Source organism: Pezoporus wallicus, unplaced genomic scaffold (genome assembly GCF_028554395.1).
Source record: "Pezoporus wallicus isolate ANWC-B61680 ecotype Strahan unplaced genomic scaffold, APGP_CSIRO_Pwel_v1 contig_161, whole genome shotgun sequence".
Taxonomy (NCBI): Eukaryota; Metazoa; Chordata; class Aves; order Psittaciformes; family Psittacidae; genus Pezoporus; species Pezoporus wallicus.
Window position 1 is genome coordinate 3,147,265 of NW_026642654.1, and position 20,927 is coordinate 3,168,191.

General features: G+C 38.1%; 1 protein-coding gene across 4 annotated transcripts in view; it reads left to right on the forward strand.

Annotated features, from left to right (window-relative positions):
* Positions 1-20,927, forward strand: part of NBAS (NBAS subunit of NRZ tethering complex) — a 182,562-nt gene that overhangs the window by 99,418 nt on the left and 62,217 nt on the right. For all 4 annotated transcript variants that reach the window (XM_057431920.1, XM_057431922.1, XM_057431921.1 and 1 more), the window contains 4 exons: positions 3,180-3,409; positions 11,589-11,699; positions 15,084-15,334; positions 16,809-17,143. In XM_057431920.1, the coding sequence (XP_057287903.1) occupies positions 3,180-3,409; positions 11,589-11,699; positions 15,084-15,334; positions 16,809-17,143 (927 nt within the window). The remainder of the gene's footprint in view (positions 1-3,179; positions 3,410-11,588; positions 11,700-15,083; positions 15,335-16,808; positions 17,144-20,927) is intronic.

Genomic DNA, 20,927 nt, shown 5'->3' on the forward strand with positions numbered 1-20,927 from the left:
TTAAAACAAACTCAAAAGAGCCGTATTCCTTATAAGAAAAATTGGAAAGATTCTTAGTTTCGAAAGAAATAAACAGGCTAAATAGCCTTACAGTGTTCTACTAGGGTGTAGAAATATTTGTGCTTACCTTTCAAATAAACCCATGTATTATTAAAAATGTGAAGATGTTGAAGAATGAATGTTTGAAATGATGAAGTACATGGTCTATGCAGTGTGATACCGAAAAATTCAGCTTTTTATATTATTTTCATTGAGCTTGTGTTTTGAATGCCTGATAGATACTGCACAAGCAGCACTGTTATTTAAGAAAACAATTTGAATCTACAGAAGGATGACAAATCTGAGAGAAGCAGAACTGTGCCATTCCAGTAAATGAGTTTTGCAGACAACTGCAACTTGGGAAAGATCATTTTATATTGACTAAAAAACCCTAGAAAGTCTCACATCAGATCTCAGTATAGGCTCTTGCATGAAGCAGGCTCTGGGATTTCTCTAAACTGATTTTTGATTTCATATGCTCTGATAGTTTGGAGCATAGGTCTTGTCTTGTAAGGGATAAAAGAGGACAACATTGATTGAAAGAATTTTGGTGCTGAAGAGTTCAACACAATCCTTGACAGCTGCTTGCAATAAGAAACAACTGGTGTTATTTTAATCTAGATGGACATGTATTAATTTACCAGCTATCAGATCTCATACTTTTCTCTTCTAGATTGGAGAACTGATGCGCATTTTTGCGTTACATATGTATGGATATACATATATGAGTATTCGTACAGGGTATTATTCCTTGTTAATAAGCTCAGTAAACCCTAAGACATTATTTCCCAAGATACTATTTGTATATATGTTTCTTAAGTCTTTTAAATAATGTTTGTGATACTTTTTAGAGCCATCCTTTTTATTGCATATTTCAGAACCCAGAAAAGAACCTAGTAGTGAGAATTTGTTATTGTGGGGAGAAACAGCATTTTTTTTTTCTGTTCCTCATATGTATATCCAATGATCACAGCTATCCTTTAAACAACATGTTACACAACAGAGTATCTTCCGCTTCCTTCTCTTTCCTTCTTTGTAAGTTTGTCATTATTATTATTTGTCATGGTACTACTGTATCACACAGTGATCCTTGATCCAGATTTCTTTATTTTTATTCTAACATGGTGAAAAAACAGTACTGATGCATTTGATTACATGCTATTCAGGAAACTTATTAAAATGTTATCATCTTCAGAAGCCATTTCTCTAGCAAGAGTTTGAGTGCATTCATTTGAAAATACTTTCAAGATTGTCTTTGTGTAGTTTATGAATAAACTGGTGGGCTGCGTACTAGAAGAAGAGTGTTGGGATTGGGTTCTGCTTTTCTTGACAGAGAGAGGGGAAACCTAACAGAAGAGAGCAGTTACCCTCATAGGTTGTCAGAGGGACCTGCCTCTCAGACTGTGCAAAGGATTTAGGCTATTATGTTAAACAGCTTTCCTCATCTTGCTCTGACTTTCCCTGTCTCCATTCTCTGTTTTCTAGTGTATTACCTAAAAGGCAGTGGATCGGTTTCCAACTGATATAATTGTATTATAGAGGCACTGCTCTGCTTGCCTGTCTCTTCTCTGAGGTTTCATTATTCTGTTAACAATCTCCTAAGCAACCTTGAAAAAACTACTGATGTTTTTAATAAAACCAATGAGTTCTCAGTGTTTAGAGGGCTTCAGAAAAGTACCATGTGGTGAGGAAGAAGGATACCCTGGAGCATTTAATATGACTTGGTGAGCAGCCTGTCAGCTAAAACTTGAAAAGAAATGAAGACAGAAAACCAATCTATTTAGAATGACCAGCAAGTCATAGAAAAATTTAAGCATGCCTCAAAGTTAAATATTTGGTGCATGTTTTACGCTGCTGTGCACTCTAGTTAATGTTCATGGGTTTAACTTCTAATTTACTAGAATCAATCTGTAATAAAAACAAAGATTATTATCCGGTTCACTCAACATTTTTGAATCAGCAGTTTCTTTTAGAAAATATTTCAGCCACAGCTGGCATCCCCAGGTATTTTTGTTTTTTTTTTTTCATGGCACTCCTTCCTCAGTGGGTGCTTCTTTATGGCATTATGGTCCTGGTGGCCTCCTTTTTCGTGGAAGAGAGGAATCCATATCACACAACTGTGTTCAAGGGTAGGTGCCTAAACAGTAGCCACTTGAGATAATGATCCTGAGGTGATGTGGAAATCACTACAGCTGGTGCTTTCCTATTTCATTTCAAACATGCAGACTGTGTTTGTTTCATGTTCTAAATTGTTGCTTTGCAGTGTGGGTTTTTGATGTCCGAAGTTAATGGTTGATTAAATACGCACTTGATGCATAATTTCTAATGCAGGTAAGTTTTATTTGTGATGAAGGTATTTTGAAAACAAAGGTTGTTGTCATCCATGGATGATCAATATTTAATTATTTGAAGGTTCAGAGTGTAGGCAATGCCTCAAGTGTATTTTGCAGATCCTGCAACGCTTATTCTTTGAAAGTATCGGTGCTCAACTCTTAAAATGCTAAGCTATTCCTTTTATTAATTCTGTTTCATAGAAGTGTATCAAATTCAATAACAACCCCTCCCTCCCAGTTTACAATACTGCTTCTATTCTTACGTTTGAGATAGAGTCTCTGTTTTAGAGTCAACTTAGTTGAAGTGTTTGTAGTTGATGAGAGATCTGTTAAGTTTTCTTTGACCTGTTGGAAGTGTTTTACCAATCAGTTGCCTAGTTCAATGTTAATAAAAAGGTGTTAAAAGCAAAGAAATTTTGTCATAGTGAAGTGCTTCTTATTAATAATTTGGTTAGGTAAGTTTGTTTAAATTTTTGTAGCATATAGAGTAGTTTAAAATATCTAAAAGGATAAATTTTAATGTTATAGCAAAAAGCTCTCACAGAAAACGGGAATTCTGTTAAAGAATTAAAGTTTCCAAGAACTTGAAAGTTCCCAGAAATGGAAAAAAATACGTTGGTTTTAAATGCAGGGATCAAGTGGGTTGTTGGGATTTTTTTTGTTTGGTTGTTTTTTTTGGTGGCTTTTTGTTTGGTTTTGGTTGGTTGGGTTTTATTTTGTTGTTGTTTGGGTTTTTTTTGTTTGGTTTTGTTTCATTTTCCCAGAAATTTACAGGATTTTTTAGTTTGTTGCCAATTATTTTCACAGGCTGAGCCAAAAGAGTTGATTCAGATGGTCACAAAGCATGTCAGTCAGTATGGCTGTACAGACTGGCCTGAAGAAATTGCAACTTTGATTAATCAGCTGCATTACTACAATGAGCGACTACTGGATTTCACTCAAGCTCAGATTCTGCAAGGACTTGGCAAAGGAGTGGATGTGCAGAGGTTTACAGCAGATGGACAGTACAAGAGAGAAACGATACTAGGATTGGCAGAGTAAGTAATACCTATTATGTTTATTTTCTTTATTCTAAAATGTAATTACTTTAAGCTTTAAATCAGTTAAGTAAATTGAAAGTAGTGCTGACCTTTAGAAGGGTTAAGTTACCAGTTGCTTTAGATATTTACAAAGTAATGTTGTTACAGTTGGAGACTCCTTTTCAACTACTCCACTTAAATGAAATGTTGCTCAAATAAATGGATCTCAATAATTTTAAGTTATTGTAGCTGTAACTGTGGAATAACTGGAAGCTATAACTGTGTTTATTAACTGCTCATATTAAAGTTAATCAAGGATGAATGAAATTAGAGCATAAATAGAGGTCTGATCTCTTCCTGTCATCTCCTGTAAGCATGCCCTAGCAATCTATGAGGGTATGCCCAAGTATCAAGGTTTGCTATGAACTATAAATCAAACTAATAAACTGTATTTTACTTAATTTAGTTAAAGCATCTGTGTATTACAGCATTTTCTCTCTGTAGTCATTTGTAAGTACTGAAGCCTTTGCTGCACACATTCTGATATTTAGAATGCTTTTGTCTCCTTTCAGTTACCCACAATAGAAAAAAATATACAGGATGGTACTGTCTTTTCATTTGCAAAGATGCATTTAATTAACACCTGTGTGCGGGCACTTTAAGCTATGAACAAGTCATGGTTATACTTGAACTTTATATGATTTGAAGACAGTCACAGTTCAATAGCTGCTAGACTGTAGTGGAACTGTTCTGTGCAATAAGAAGCTTTTCTTATGACTTTTAACCCAATTTTAAACTAATTCTGTGCATAAAGCTTTTGAAGGCAATATTTAGATGTTTATAGTATTTCACCTCTGTAGCTACTCATAGTTTCAATTCCAATAGAAATTTGTTAGTAAAAAAATATTTATATGAAATGCTGAATATGGATAATAGTATAAACTCATGTTTTGAACAGTAAGCTGCCGCTTTGCGTCTATAAAATCTGTACCTTCGTAAGAACAGTTTGTAATCATCTTTTAGTGTTTTGGTTGAAGTTAACCTGTTTTCTGTATATTGTTCTTTCAGCACATATCTTACTAGAATGTCACTGGGTGAATGTAATGTCTTGATATTTATCTACAGTAACTACAGTACAAAAATCCTTCTGTTATTACAAATGTTTAGTCTGGATGCAGCATGCTTACTTGCATTATCATCCAAGAGTCCTGTAGATAGTATTTTGTAAAAATAAAGTAAACATGAAGAGAAAGTTCCTTACAGCAAATAGAGATTGAAGCACAGTATGAAAAGGTTAGTAGAAATAAGGCTTCATAGGATGTAGATGAGAATAGTAGTTCCATATTGCGCAGTTGCAAAGATATAATTAATTACTTGTTTAGCTTAAGCTTCCTTGCTTTAATGTTTTCAGTTGACTCTTAATCTGAATTTTCTAATGAAAACAATGTCCAGGTTAAATCTAATTGTGTAGCATATTTTTTTCCTTATTTTTGAATTATCATTAAGTGCTTCATGTTTTTAATCTTCCATGAAGGGCTGTTTTCCAGAGCAACACCTGAAGGAGATGGTATCTTTTTCACAAACCAGCTTTGTGCTATAATGATCAATTTCTTAAAACCACTTAACAAATAGTTGTCAATTTTATCTTCCGTTATTTGGTATATTGTCATTAGACCTTATGCATTATTTATCAGATATTTAAAGATCTGTGTGTCTCACAGACTTAATCGAGGTTAGCTCTCAAGCAGCTAACAATTTATTTTGGGCAGAATGTAAAGGAATTAGGAAAATTAGAGCAAGATTGAGCATTCTTGAGTAATCAGTTGAAGTCCCATGTAGTTTCAGGCCAACTATAGTGTTTAAGGTTTCAAAATGATTTTTTTTACTTGAGGCCAGCTTTTGGGTGGATTTTGTGTTTGGAGCTTTTTGTTTGTTTCATTTTGGTTTCTTTTCACTCACCCTGAGGTCTTCAGCCCTTCACTGGTGAGTTTAATGATTTAATACCAATTTCTTCCTTGTCTTGTGTCACTGATCTGAAATACTTTTTCTAGATTTTTAGAAAAATTGTGCAATTATCAGTCACTCTGAATTTCATAACTTAGCTTGTGCTCATAGGGTTTTCAGAATGCTTTTGATGCATATGGACTAGGTCCGTTTCCAGAAGACTAAACTAGAAGGTCCTGTATAAAGCCACTTGAATCTACTTCAGCGCTTATTAGTGACTTTAGCTTCTGAACCATTGTGCTTGCTTTTACTATACTGCTGTGCTCTGTTGCCAGTGTAAACACAGCCTGATGCATTCATGCTGCAGAGCATAACACACAACCATAGCCTTCCATCTTATTTTCCTCTTCAAACACGAGGGGAAGCAAAAGGCTCTTGGCTTAAATCTCCATTTCACTTCTCCAAGTTGGATTTAAAAGAAAACCCAAACAAACATTTTTTGAGAACAGGCCTCTGGAAAAGGGGATCTCATTTCCCCTTATTGCAAATGAATCCAGTGGTGATTTGTAGCTGATTGATGTCAGCAGAAAATGGTGAAGACAGCAAACATGTGCACATGTATGATACAATTGAGGTTTTAGAGGACAAGATGGGGAAAAAAATAAAATTGCGCTGAGCTGCCAGATGTTTGTTTCTGTGAGCTTGAAGATAGTCAGCAAAATCCCAGCTGAACGCTACAGCACTGGCAGTTTTTGATACTTCGGAAATCTGTGCTAGCACGCAGCCAGAGTGGCTAAGAAACATCCACAAGAACGGCCTCTGACTTCAGTTTTGCACCAGTCTTGGTGCAACAGCACACAGGAAGTACATCCAAACCTTGCCTGCACAGGAGCAAGTGGGGATTTCTCTGGCAGTTCTCAGACTCACAGAGATAGGCAGTTAGGGCTGGGCATGAAAAGGGGTGTGGAAAAGAAAGCTAAAAGGTCATTTGCCATTTTTGCATGTTTTCATTGTGTAACAGCTACTTCTTTTAGTTTCATCAGTGTTGATAGCTTCTTCTTGTTCTTCATCTATACAGTATCATCTCCTTAAAACCTCCACTGCTTTATGCTGCCACTGCATGCCACTCTTTAAGAGAGAAAGACAGGATTTTAGTAAGATTTGTAAAGTGCTAGGGGGAATGTATCCCACTAGGTCCAACAGCCGCTCCTGGTCTCTATGATTGGCTGAGTTACTGTTCAACTGAAGTATTCATATCATCTTCCTCTTTCACTGAATCACAGAGTCACAGAATGGTTAAGGTTGGAAGGGACCTCTGGAGGTAATTTAACCCAATTCCCCAGTTTATTTGGACCATACCTAGAGCTAGTTGCCAAGGACCATGTCCGGGTGGCTTTTGAATATCTCCAAGGATGGAGACTCCTGTCATGGTTTAAGCCCAGCCTCCTTGGGCAGCCTGTGTCAGGGCTCAGTCACCCTCATGGTGCAAAAGTACTTCCCTGATGTTCAGACAGAACGTCCCATGTTTGTGCCTGTTGTCTCTTGTCCTGTCACTGGGCAGCACTGAAGAAAGCTTGGTTACATCTTCTTTGCATCCTCCCTTCAGGAATTTACATACATGAGATCCCCTCAAGCCTTCTTTTCTCCAGGCTGAACAGTCCCATCTCTGTCAGCCTTTCCTCATTGGAGAGATGCTCCAGTCCCTTTGTCACCTTAGCAGCCCTTCACTGGACTTTCTCCAGTAGCTCCATTGTTCATTTTAGAGTCACTCAGCTAATTTCAGAAGTTGTTTTTTAAGCAAAGATTTATTAGATCATTCCTAAAGGTCATGATTTCCTTCAGTCAAGATATTCTATATCTGAACTGATGATACATGGAAAATAATATGTTGTACATTTTTTTATTAATGAAAGTATTGAGATCATTGTTGAGGAGCAGCCTGCAGATTACTGCTCCTAACCTCATAACCTCCAGTGTACGTTTTCCCATTAGCCAGTGGCATACTTGCTGTGCAGGTGTTACATCAATCTTCAACTAGTCATCTTCTTGCTGACAGTACAGGAAATGGTTTCTGGAAAATGCAAAAGAATATAAGTTCATGTGTTGTGATCTGGCATCTGCTGTTGTGTATCCCTGCTTAAAAAAGGATCTGCATTTATGTACTGAATGACAGCCTGCATTAGTGCCTTCTAATCTGGAATTTACAATGTACTGTTGTCATGGTACTTTTTAATGACAAAAAATAGAGTAGAACATCTGCCTGTAAAAGATTAGATGACTCTTATTCAATATTTTTAAAAAACTTCAGATTGTCATCCTCTCATACATACAGCATTGCTTGCTGGATTAAAAAGTGTTCTGTTACCATTGTAGTCCAGTTCCAAGGGATTGGGTACAGGAAACCTTGCCATGCTGGAAAATCAGAGGGAAGGTGCCGTGACCATTGGAACAGGGCATAATAAGAGAGAGTGGGATTTTCTTTTTTCTTTTCTTTTTCCTCTTTTCTTCTGAAATGTATTTTAATAAATACTTGTATCTATCTTAAAATATATTTGTTTCTTTTAATTTTAAAGCTTGTGTTCTACCTCCTTTTCTTTGCATACATATTCCTCAGCAGAAAGCACTCAATATTTTTCAGGGGTTGTCATAACTGAAAGTCATTAAAAGAAGGTTGTGGATCTTTTGTTATTTTATGTGTGGGAGTTTTTGTTGGGTTTGGGTTTTTTTTCACTGTTAGAGCAATAGCAATTGCTCTCATGCGAAGGATATTCTCATAGCTGTTTGCGAAGATTTTTCAGCATTATGTGGTTTCTTGGCATTTTGCTATTCTACTATGCATCATATCTTATTTTAATTCTACAATATCTGTAGAAACTATCACAGTGGAATGTAACGGTGTGTTGGATTGCATGTCTAAAAATCAAAATCAAGGTACACAGATGTGTTGGCTGTTCACCTAAGACAGACTGTAGATATAAGCCTTGTTTAGCTGAGATTTACATTTGTAAATGACCAAAAAAAAAAACCCAACCAAAAAAAAAAACCACCCAAAAAACCAAAATCTAGGAGGATATACTGTCTAATCTGTAGGGTTTTTTTCTGCTTTCCACCTAGTCATACATGAATCATGATGATGGTATAGAAAATGTACTAACAGTTACTTTTGTTCCACAAAGTCGGCCCCTACCTTCCAGGATTTTAGAAAACAATTGAAAGAATATAAGGAAAATGTTAAACGTGATTGAGTTTTATAATTCTGGAAACTAATTTACAGACAGTTGAAACTGTATTTAGTAGCAGTTCGTGTTGTGTAAGACTTTTTTCCTTAGTCCCACAAGACTTTTAAATTGAAGACTCTAAACCAACAGGGTTAGCACTACTCATATCAAATACAGTTTTTAAAAAGTTGTTCATGACAGTAGGATGTAATTACAAACAGACAGTATCTATCTTGGAATTACTGCACAGAAAAAACCTAACAAAAAACAAAACTAAACCAAACCTCAGAAACCCTACATGGGCCTTAATAGTATTGTTCCTATACCAGCCTAAAACCAGGAACTGTGTCTGTCTATTTGAACCATACTAACTTCAGTGGCTTAGTAAAAATTAATATGAAGGTAAGTTAAGGCTTTGGTCATAAAGCAGATTCTTCATCTATTGTTTTGTTAAGGGGATATACAATAACAGAAAAAAAAGTCTTTTCATATTTCTAGGACACTTATAGCGAATAGCTGGACATCTTCACACCTTATTTTAGTCTGTAAATACTAAGAGTGTTTTTGTCTTTGAACTTCTAGGAAGAGCTTCGAGGACCTAGATAGAGATGCTAAAACTCTGTAGGTGTTGCCGCTAATTGAATAAATACAAACTGTCATGCATTACATCCTTTACCACTTTGAAATGAAATGGAAACTGAGGGTTTTGCTTTAGCACAAAGGTTAGACAGAAGCTGTCATCGAGAACCAAAGTGTCTTTGGAATATCTCTGTAGTTTATTTATTTGTTCACAGTATCACAGTATGCTAGAGATTGGAAGGGACCTCGAAAGATCATCTAGTCCAATCCCCCTGCCGGAGCAGGAACACCTAGATAATGTTACACAGGAATGTGTCCAGGCGGGTTTTGAATGTCTCCAGGGAAGGAGACTCCACAACCTCCCTGGGCAGCCTGTTCCAGTGTTCCGTCACCCTCACTGAGAAGAAGTTTCTTCTCAAGTTTAAGTGGAACCTCTTGTGTTCCAGTTTGTACTCATTACCCCTTGTCCTATCATTGTTTGCCACTGAGTAGAGCCTGGCTCCATCCTCGTGACACTCCCCCTTTATATATTTATATACGTCCCTGTCCTTGAACTGAGGGGCCCAGAACTGGACACAATATTCCAGATGGGGTCTCACCAGGGCAGAGTAGAGGGGAAGGAGGACCTCTCTCGACCGACCTACTAACCACCCCCCTTCTAATACATCCCAGGATGCCATTGGCCTTCTTGGCCACAAGGGCACAGTGTTGGCTCATGGTCATCCTGTCGTCCACTAGGACTCCCAGGTCCCTCTCCCCTACACTGCTCTCTAACAGGTCGTTTCCCAACCTATACTGGAACCTGGGGTTGTTCCTGCCCAGGTGCAGAACTCTGCACTTTCCCTTGTTAGATTTCATCAAGTTATTCCCTGCCCAGCTCTCCAGCCTGTCCAGGTCTCGCTGGATGGCAGCACAGCCTTCTGGCGTGTCAGCCACTCCTCCCAGCTTAGTGTCATCAGCAAACTTGCTGATAGTACACTCAATTCCCTCATCTAAATCGTTGATGAATATATTAAATAATACCGGTCCCAGTACTGACCCTTGAGGCACTCCACTAGTTACAGGCCTCCAACTAGACTCCGCCCCATAGACTACAACTCTCTGGCTTCTCTCCTTCAGCCAGTTCGCAGTCCACCTCACTACCTGATCATCCAGACCACACTTCCTCAATTTAGCTGTGAGGATGCTGTGGGAGACCGTGTCAAATGCTTTGCTGAAGTCAAGGTAGACCACATCCACTGCTCTGCCATCATCCATCCACCGTGTTATTTCCTCGTAAAAGGCTAAGTGATTGGTCAAGCATGACTTCCCCTTGGTGAAGCCATGTTGACTGCCCCTCATAACCCTCTTATCCTTGATATGCCTTAAGATGGCACCAAGGATAAGGTGTTCCATCACTTTCCCAGGGATGGAGGTGAGCCTGACCGGTCTATAGTTACCCGGGTCCTCCTTCTTGCCCTTTTTGAAGACTGGAGTGACAGTCTAGCAATGACTTCCGCCAGTTCCCTCAGCACCCGCGGGTGCATCCCATCTGGACCCATGGATTTATGGATGTCCAGATTGCTCAACTGGTCTCTAACCCATTCCTCATCGACTAAGGCAAACCGCTCCATTGACCTGACTTCATCTAAGGTCTCAGGGGTACAGGGCTCTTCAGGACTGCCTGCAGCAGAGTAGACAGAGACAAAGAAGGCATTCAGTAACTCTGCCATCTCTGTATCTTCTGTCACCAGGGCACCCATCCCGTTCATCAGTGGGCCTACATTGCCTCTGGTGTTAGTTTTATCTGCCATGTATTTGAAAAAGCTCTTTTTGCTGTCCTTGACCCTTCTCGCCAGGTTTAATTCTAAGGAGGCCTTAGTCATCCTAGCTGCCTTCCTACATCCTCTAGCAGCAGCCTTATATGCCTCCCAAGTGGCCAGCCCCTCCTTCCATGACCTATAAACTCTCCTCTTCCACTTGAGCATACCCAGCAATTCCCTGTTTAGCCACGCGGGTCTCCTGGCCCTCTTCCTTGACTTCCTACTTGTCGGGATGCTCTGATCTTGAGCTCAGGAAAAGCAATCCTTGAATGCCAACCAACTATCTTGGGCCCCTTTACCTTCAAACAGCCTTGCCCATGGGATTTCCCCTAGCAATTGCTTGAAAAGGCCAAAGTTTGCCCTGCTAAAGTCCAGGGTTGCAATTCTACTTGGTATTCTACTAGTCCTACCACACAAGATCCTGAATTCCACCATCTCGTGGTCGCTGCAACCAAGGCAGCCCTCAACCCTTACTGCTTCGACCAGAGTTCATTTCTTTTCCCCAAAATGAATTACTGAGTATTAGCAAATGTAAAAAAAAAAAAAATAGTTAAAAAATCATTACTTTTCTAATGTAAATATTTATTTTCATGTCATGTCTCTAGGGACTAATATAACTTTTCTTTGTTTTCTTTCATGTCTCTCCTCCACAAGAACACTTGAAGAAAATGTCTACAAGATTGCTGTTTCTTTGGCTCAGCGATACAAGGTTCCACTTTGGGAAGTTTATATGACCCATCTGGAATTTTTGTTCACTGACAGTGGGTATGTTTTCTCCCCTGCAAATACACATACTATTCTGATACACAGAAATATGTGCTAACCTAGGGAAAAGTGAAGTATACTGTGGCTAGAGCTTGGTTTGTATTTTCATGTTTCTTGTGTTGTAGTACTTTGGTAATTTTTCTTTTCCATGTGATGCTTTCATAACCAGCCACAAAAACAAGTGTACAAGAGGGGGTAAAAGTCTGTATATGTCTTAGTGTTCTGCGTATCCTGGGACATTCTTTTCAGTGTTTAGGTTTCCACGGCTTTGAATGCTAAATGCTGTTTTCCAGTAGCAGCTTATCTTTTAGTTATTTTTACAGTCCCTTGGAATATGTCCTGAATCTCAATAGCTTTTATGTAATTATTTTTTTCAAGTGTTGCTATTTATTGATGTCTCTTCTACATAATAGCAAAGGAAATAAATATATTGAAGCTTCCCATTCACATTATTCATCTATTCATTTCAGTTTTAGTTTTTTGTAGAAGCAGGGTTATTTACAATATTTCTTGGGAACTTTTCTACCCTACAAGATTATGGCAGACTAGACCCAAGATTTGTGGAGGGCATAGGGGAGGGGTGCTTTTTGTTTCTATTATAAAGTTGGTTTGAGGCCTTTTTTTTTTTTTTACCTTTTTTTTTTTTTTTAATTAATTTGACATTTTGTCAGTCAGGCAAGTATTTTTTGCCCACTGAAAGATGAATACCCCCATTCAGTGAAAGGCTAAGCTACTTGCCTGAATAGCGCATTCAGATGACAGTGATGTAGAGCCCCCTGTGTAATACAACAGCTCATATTTTCTGTTCTGACAGATGTGATCAAATAGTCTAGTTTTGTTTCAAATTTTAAATTGTGAAAGCAGGTTTAGCTTGCAGCACTATTTTACCTTTCTTACCAGTAATTAAAAAAAGCATTAAAATATGAAGCATAAATATGAAGCATAAAAACAAGACTGATAGATGTTGGTGATCTAAGAACATGAAATAACATACTGAGATCTTTTTCTTTTGCCTCCTCCAGAAAACAGAGAAGTCATACCCTCTAAATTTTGTTGCTGCTAAATTATTTAGTGCTTTAAGCAAAATACACTGTCAGGTTATAAATGTGGCAACACTTGGGTGAATGTGAAAGAGCAAGTTGACTTCTCTGGGACTAGAATATTGCCTAAGGTATTTTGCAGAAGTTGTCTACCATTTTCTTTGTTCCTGTCCTCCATGACTTAGTATTCATAGAATTCAGAAATCACTGACATACAAATGAACAACCTTTTCCCTAACAAAATTCAAAGAAGGCTTGAAAATTGATGTATAATAGGATCATATGCCGCTGAGCATGTTTTTGTTGCATCATAATCTCATTTTAAAGTTGATTGACAGCATATGGCCATTACAATATATTTTAGTCTTGGGATTATGGCATTAATAATGCATGCCTCGTTATGCTTTCATTCTGAACTGAAAAGAAGCTTATTCTAAGAGTTAATCTCTTTAACCAAATATGCAGTATTTCTATAAGCTAGTTTACATAGGGGGAAGATCAAAAGAATCACAGAGTTTGTATTAACTATTTCTTTGATTACTTGACAACAAATAAACATCACGTTTTTTCTGTTATGCTGTGAGTTTGAGTCTGAAAAAAAAAGTTTAGGATAACATTTTTTTACATTCAATGAAAATTGTAATTATTTCTTTTGAAGAATCTGATCACATTTTACTGTGAAAAAAACCTGTAAAATGCATTTCACTGTTTTAGCAGCAGGAAGGTTTATATTTCCTGTCACAAAATCTGTTATTCCAGAGCCCTTCTGAGCAGCATAATGAACCCTTCTTACCCACCACCATTCCCACCCCAAAACCACATAGCAAACCTCTGTAGATCCTGTCCATATAATTTTAATATCCATCTAGCCTTTAGTTTGAACTTTGGGTGTGGACAGAAAAATATATTCAGATCACATTCTTGAAATGCATTGTGTCAAAGTGTCTCTTTTGTCTGATATTAAGAATAAATGATGCTTTATTTCCATTAATATCATACTTGTTTCCAGTAATATGATAGAACACTTAACAAATAATAAGAATATAGAGAATTAAAATAATGTTTACAGGTTAAGAACTTAACTGGGGAAGGTTCTAGATGTGAAAATAATTCAATTTATTCTCCCTCAGAAGTCAGAGAATAATTTCTAAACTGAGAGGAGGTTGTGTTAGTGGTATATGCTGTAAGAAAATCATCTTTAAGAATGAAACTGAGACATATTTTGCTTGGATACCAAAGAGAAAAGCTAACTTACATGTGATATTTATACTCGGGAAAACTTGATGTTGAAATTCTAATTTAATCAGTTTTAGAGGTAGAGAAAAATCAAATGGGATTAGAAGACATCAGATTTCCAAATGAAATGTACTGCCTAACATGGCATTTGATTGGACTCTGGGGAGAGTCCAGGTGATAGTCACCTGTAGGTTACTTCTTTTCTCAGATTTTGAGTAAAACTTTCAGTTGACAATAGTACAAACTTAAGATGAGACTTGCTTGATATGCACCCATTTTTCTCATGGCTGGGTTAAAAAAGAAGTGATTGCTTTCAGCTGTCGTTTATGTAGTCAGCTGGAGGTGTCTGAATTCATGCTGTGAAATAGCTAATATATTCTTTTCAAAAGGGCCAGGAAAAAAAATTTCATGAAGCAGTGAGACTGGCTGAGGTCAACCCAAGGGTTGCTGATGTTTTCATAAGCTTTCAGAGATGACAATTTGAGAAGCAACTTGATAAAACTGCCAAATGGAATATGCTAAGCATGAATAATAGTGTCAAATAGATTAACTAGTAGGCAAGAGCTGATTTTCAGTGGCAATCTTCTCAAAGCATGCCAGGTGTTCATTGACTACAGAAAATACAATATAATAGATTGGGAGAACTTGTAACTGGGAATAGGATTTTCTTGCATCATTCATCACAAGGTTGGTGGGGTTTTGGGTTGGTTTTTATTGTTTGTGGTTTTGTTTTTTTTTAATTTTGTGGGATTTGTTTGGTTGGTTTTGGTTGAGTTTTTTGTTTCTTTTAGTACATATGCTCTGGTTATATGTCTATTTTTGCATATAGCTGTACCTAAGAGATTTGAAATGCTGCTTTTGATGCCACTTCAGTGTTCATGACCTTTAATCTGTATGTTTAGGTCATCAGATAACAAGATTAGGAAACACAAGAGCTCCTTAGATTTGGCTATGGAGAGTAACAACTAAGTATTTATGAATGAGTATTTAATCTTTCAAAATGTTTTACAAAGTTGTACCTTAACCAAAGGAAAGTATTTTCCTGTCTCCTGAAGAATCTTTCATATCACGTCCAGGCTTTTAAACCTGAAATTATTTCTAAACACAGGTTAGCAACACTGCAAATAGAAGAAAGAACACAAAGTCTTGGACTGTTTGAGACTTTGAAAACCGATCCTGAAACATTACATGAACACATGGTTAAATATGTTTATCCAAGTATTGAAGGCAGAGATCACCAGCGGTTGCTTTATTATTTTACACTCCTTGAAAACTGTGGTTGCTCAGAAGTGGTTATGCATACTGTTAAACCTGAAACTCACATCAGACTCCTGAAAAAATTCAAAGCAGTTGCACCAGGTAGGAAAGTTCCTGTTTCTTTCCCTCATAGCTGTGTTTATTATTCGCTTATGTGAGTGCTGACATAATTATGCTCATCTAGTCTATATTCTCCAGGTAATTCTTTTCAATGAGCGTATCAGATGAATGCAAGTAATTTAGAAGATTAGTCCTATTTTATAGGACTAAGGTCCTTCTCTTTGTATTACTGGAAGTTGAGTTTATCACAGCAAGCAAAAAATATTAAAAACAGGTTTCTGTTGGTGGTGCAAGTTAAAATTATTGTCAGTGGTTCATAGAGGTTTTTTAATGAAGAAATGCAGACTTCCTAGGGCATAATTTTTAACAATTCAAGTTTAACATGAATATTCTCAAAGAATTTAAGACAGGTTATCTTTCAGAAGTCTAAATTACACAATATATTGGGAACCTCATATGTATCAGACACTACCTTTGCTGCAGAATTTGGAGAGATTGTGCATATGAATTCATGTATTGCAGGAACTAAAAAATCAATTTTTTGGGGGGGAGGGATTACTTTCAGTTCTTATTGATGTGTTTAAACACTCAAGTTCTGTATGCTTGACAAAGAAAAATCCATCAGGAAATCATTGCCTTCAAAGCTAGTTTTAAATGTTTCTCAAAAAAATGTTTATTTTATTTTTTTAAAAGTGCTAAGAGCACGCATCAGTCATAAAGTAGTCACTTTGTGTGGTAAAAAAATTAAATCTGTTGTATTACACCCCTAATTAAAATTCTCAGTGTTCAGCACAGTTTATATATAGTAGTCAAGGAACATCAAAGTATTTGTAGAGGCCCTAAGTATATGAAGAAAAGCATAGCAGTAAAAGTCACTTACTTTAGGAATTGTATGCATAAAGAGTAAAATAGTGTTGTTGCTAGAAATATTTTGTTGTTGCTAGAAGAATTTGCAAGAGTTTTCTTCCTGTAGGAACCAAAGTAGTAACAGGACACTTGTAGCACATAATTAGTGTAAATGGGTCTATATTTCCTGTCTCCAGTTAACCTTACTTAGTTTACCTGTGGTTAGTACCTTGCATTTTTGCTGAGATGGGTAGTAATTACCGATTGTTACATGATCAGAATACCCATTTTTTAATTAATGAAGACTTTTATCTTGAGGTGCATGAATTTTTCTAGATTTTATATAAAAAGAAAAATAATAGTGGAACTATTCTATATGCTGTATGTATCTTCTTGCTTCTTTGATTATCCTCAGTTTGTATCAATATGTAATGTTAAAATATGTTCCAGGGGATTGAGAGATTTCACACACATTGAAACATAAAATCTCAGTGTTACCTGCATGCAAACCTTTGTTCCCAGTCTGATAGTACGTATGTTTGTAAAGGAGATACAATAGAGTCTTTCTAGTTCTGTGGATTCTGGTTTAGTACTGATTGTTTTACACATAGTATAACTGTGAATAACTTTTATTCTGTTCCCCTCTTTCTCCTTCTCCTTCTGTCAATAGGTCTCAATTACAAAAAGCTAATAGATAAAAATGAAAACCCTCTGGAAATACTGGAGCCTGTCCTTACAAGTCAGAATATCCTGTCTATTTCCAAACTGGCTCCCAAAATGCCTAAAAAAGATGGCAGCATGCTGTCACCAAGCTCTGTTTATGCTGTCTGGTTACAGAAACTTTTTTGGAATGGCGATCACCATCTCATTAAAAAAATACCAGAAACCATGGATGAGTGGCTACACGCATATGATACGTGTTCCAAGTACTTTGATAGACTCAATCCAGATGATATTGTCGCTTTTATTGATGAAATTACTTTTTCTTCAAAAGCTGTCACAAAGGTAAGCAGATATATGTGAAGAATTTCAAGCCTCAGGTGAGTCTCTGTTCTTTTTATGGCTTCCAGTATAAAACCCAGATTTTTATACAGTTAGAAGAATTAGCTTTGTGGACCAGTTTTTGAGGTAACCCAAGGTCCCAGTATTCTGTTTCAGCAGAGAATAAGACATTCTTCTTGTGTGTTTCGTAGAAGCATAGAAAGGCTTGGATTGGAAGAGACCTTAAAGCTCATCTATTTCCAACCCCTGCCATGGGCAGGGACACCTTCGACTAGACCAGAGTGCTCAAAGCTCTGTCCAACCCAGCCTCAAACACTGGCAGGGATGAGACAACCACAGCTTCTCTGCGCAGCCTGTTCTAGTGCCTCACCACCCTCACAGTAAAGAATTTCTTCCTAATGCCTGATCTAAATTTCCCCTCTCTCATTTTAAAGCCATTGCCCCTTGTCCTGTCACTACATGCCCTTGTAAAAAGTTGCTCTCCAGCTTTCTTGTAGCCCCATTTAGGTACTGGAAGGCTGTTCTAAGGGTCTCCCCTAAGCCTTTTCTTCAGGCTGACCAAGCCCAGCTCTCTCAGCCTGTCTTCATAATAGAGGTGCTCCAGCCCCCTTATCATCTTTGTGTCCATTCTCTGGAATTGCTCCAACAGATCCATGTCCTTTTTGTGTTGGGGGCCCCAGAACTGAGCACAGTACTGCAGGTGGGGTCTCAGGAAAGCAAAGCAGATGGGAAGAATCCCCTTCCTCGACCTGCTGGTCACTCTTCTTTTGATGCAGCACAGGATTTGATTGGCTTTCTGGGCTGTGAGCCCACATTGCTGGGTCATGTTGAGTTTCTCATCAACCAGCACTCCCGAGTCCTTTTCGTCAGGGCTGCTCTTAATCCATTCTCTGTCCAAGCTCTAGCTGTGCTTGGGATTGCCCTAACCCAGATGCAGGACTTTGCATTTGGTCTTATTGAGCTTCATGAGATTTGCACAGGCTCACCTCTCAAGCCTGTCAAGGTCCTTTTGGATGGCATCCGTTCCCTGCACCATGTCAGCTGCACCACACAGCTTGGTTTCATTGGAAACTTGCTGAGAGTACACTCAATCACACTGTCCATGTTGCCGACAAAATTGTTAAAATAGCGCTGGTCCCAATACTATCCCCTGAGGAACACCACCTGTCACTGATTTTGACTTGGTCATTGAGATGTTAATAAAAACTCTTTTGAGTGTGACCACCCAGACAATTCCTTATACATAGAGCAGTCCATCCACCAAATTCATGTCTCTCCAGACAAGGATGTTATATGGGACAGTCTTGCAGAAGTCCAGATAGAAAACAGGCTTTCCTTATCCACCAGTCCTGTAACCCTGTTGTAGAAGGCCACCAAATTTGTCAGGCATGATTTGCCCTTAGTGAAGCCATGTTGGTTGTCACCAGTCACCTCCTTATTTTCCATCTGCTTTAGCATAGCTTCCAGGAGGACTTGCTGCATGATCTTGCCAGGCACCAAAGTGAAACTGACTGGCCTGTAGTTCCCTGTGTCTTCCTTTTTTCCCATTTTTAAAATGGGCCTTCTCCATATCCTGGGTAACCAGATCTCCCATCTCCTTCTGGAGAGTGCTCACATTTTCCCTAGTCTTCCTTATAGAAGTTTTTCTTGTTTCCCTTGGCATCCCTGGCCTTATTTTGATCTATTAGGGCTTTAGCTTTCCTAACCTGACCCCTTGCTGCTTGGACAATTTCTCTGAATTCCTTCCAAGCTACTTGTCCTTGCTTCCACCCTCTGAAGGCCTCTTTTTATTCTGGAGTTTGTTCAGGAGGTCCTTGTTCGTCCATGCAAGCCTCCTGGTGCCTGACTTCTGCTTTGTCAGGAAGCATCATTGTTCCTGAGCTTGGAGGAGGTGATCCTTGCATATTAATTAGCTTTCTTGGACTCCTCTTGCCTTCAGGGCTTTATTCCATGGTATTCTAACAAGCAGATCCCTGAAAAGGCCTAGGTCTGCTCCCCTGAAGCCCAGGGTGTATGTCCTCGTTGCTGCACTAAAGATCTTGAATGCCACGATTTCATGGTCACTGCAGCCAAGCCTGCCCTTGAACTTCACATTACTCACCACCAGCTCCTTGTTGGTGAGAGCAAGGTCCAGCATGGCACCTCTCCTGCTCTTCTCTTTTACTTTAGAAAAGTGAAGGAAATTATCATCAATGCAACCTCCTGACTTGCTTATGCCATGCTCTGTTGTCCCTCCAAAAGGTATCATGTGGTTGTGTTTGTTTATTTTACTTGTGCTTGTCGTAAAATTCATTATGCCACAGACTTGTGTTTTGTACCAGGCTTTTGCATTCTGAATAGGGTACTGCACATTCTGGGAAGAAGCATTCTGGGCCAGTGCTTACGGTTTCTAGGCATTATAATAATATAAATTGTCATAATCTCCATCTGGCTGAAAGCCTGTGATTGAAATAATGTGCTTTCATGTCCATAACATGTATTACCAGATCTGCAGTTTCTTGTTGCCCAGTGAAACCTACTTCTAAGGATATTATTAACATGAAGTTTTACCCATTCTTTCTTACGTATCTACTGCCAAGCACAAAAAAGGGATTAGATTTCTTACATATTTCCTTATTAAAAGATCTTGAGATGTCTTCGCTAATTTCTTCTGAAATGAAAAGACAATGAAGAGGACTTGTTTGGTTGGGTATTTTTGTGTCTTTATCTTCTCTGTTCTATATTATGCTCATGTTCCAGAGGTGTTTATTCACTGTGTTCAATTAGATGAATTCAAATTTGTTCCCTCTTCAGATATTGTTGTAGTATTCCCACAATACTACTGGAAATGTATTAGAACCCATCTGCCCTGTATCTGTACCAGAATTGGTGTACAAAAGATTTACATTGAAATTCTGTGAAATTGTCAGCATGAAATTTATGCTTTGATCTATTTGTCATGCTAGACCAACACATTTTCTTGCTAGTTCCACCAGCTGTCTCGTAAGTTCAGCAGAACTACGGTCCTGTCAGGTGCTTTGATCCTGTTTATCCCATAATCACACTGAGCATTTCATGCTTATCAGGAAAGACTTGACACTCATCCTGAGATCTCAGTTGCCTGACCTTGGACTGTGGTAGCCAGGGAATGACTCTTGTCTAGTGAGAAGGGAATACTGTCTTCATATATGATCGCTGCTAGTGACTACTTGAAATTCTTGCTGTTAAAATATCTTGCTATACTAAAGAGGTAGTCATCAATGTTTGCTTCCACAGATATTCAGCAGGGGCTACTTAAACTTTTGTGTATGTGTGGTTGTTTTGTTTTCTTTTATTTGCCCGCAGTTCTTCCATTCTCACAACTCTTCTTTGGATAAAGTATATCGGCATCCATCTTCAGCTGAAGAAGGTGGAGATTGATGTACTGTCTTTGTTGTGTTTGTTGTAAATGAAACGGGTGAAATCCTTTACTCTTCATCAGTACCCTCTTTATACACTGAAGAACTTGGACCACAGCAGCTCAGTGTTACAAACAGCGAGAGAGTTTCTGCTTGTGGCACTTATACTCAAAAATGCTTTTAATTCTGAATAGCTATTCCAGTTTTTCTTAGGAAATAATAATTCAGCCCACTTCCATACTGGTAAGCATAGCCGTAATTGCATGTATGGAACAGATTTCTCTCCCTTAAAAGGAGATGTTCCAAATATTCAGTGGAACTGCTGCATATAATTTTGTATACATTTTGATTCTGACATCTTTTCTTCCAGTAGATCTGTTTGCTTTTTCAAATAATGCTGACTTCATAGA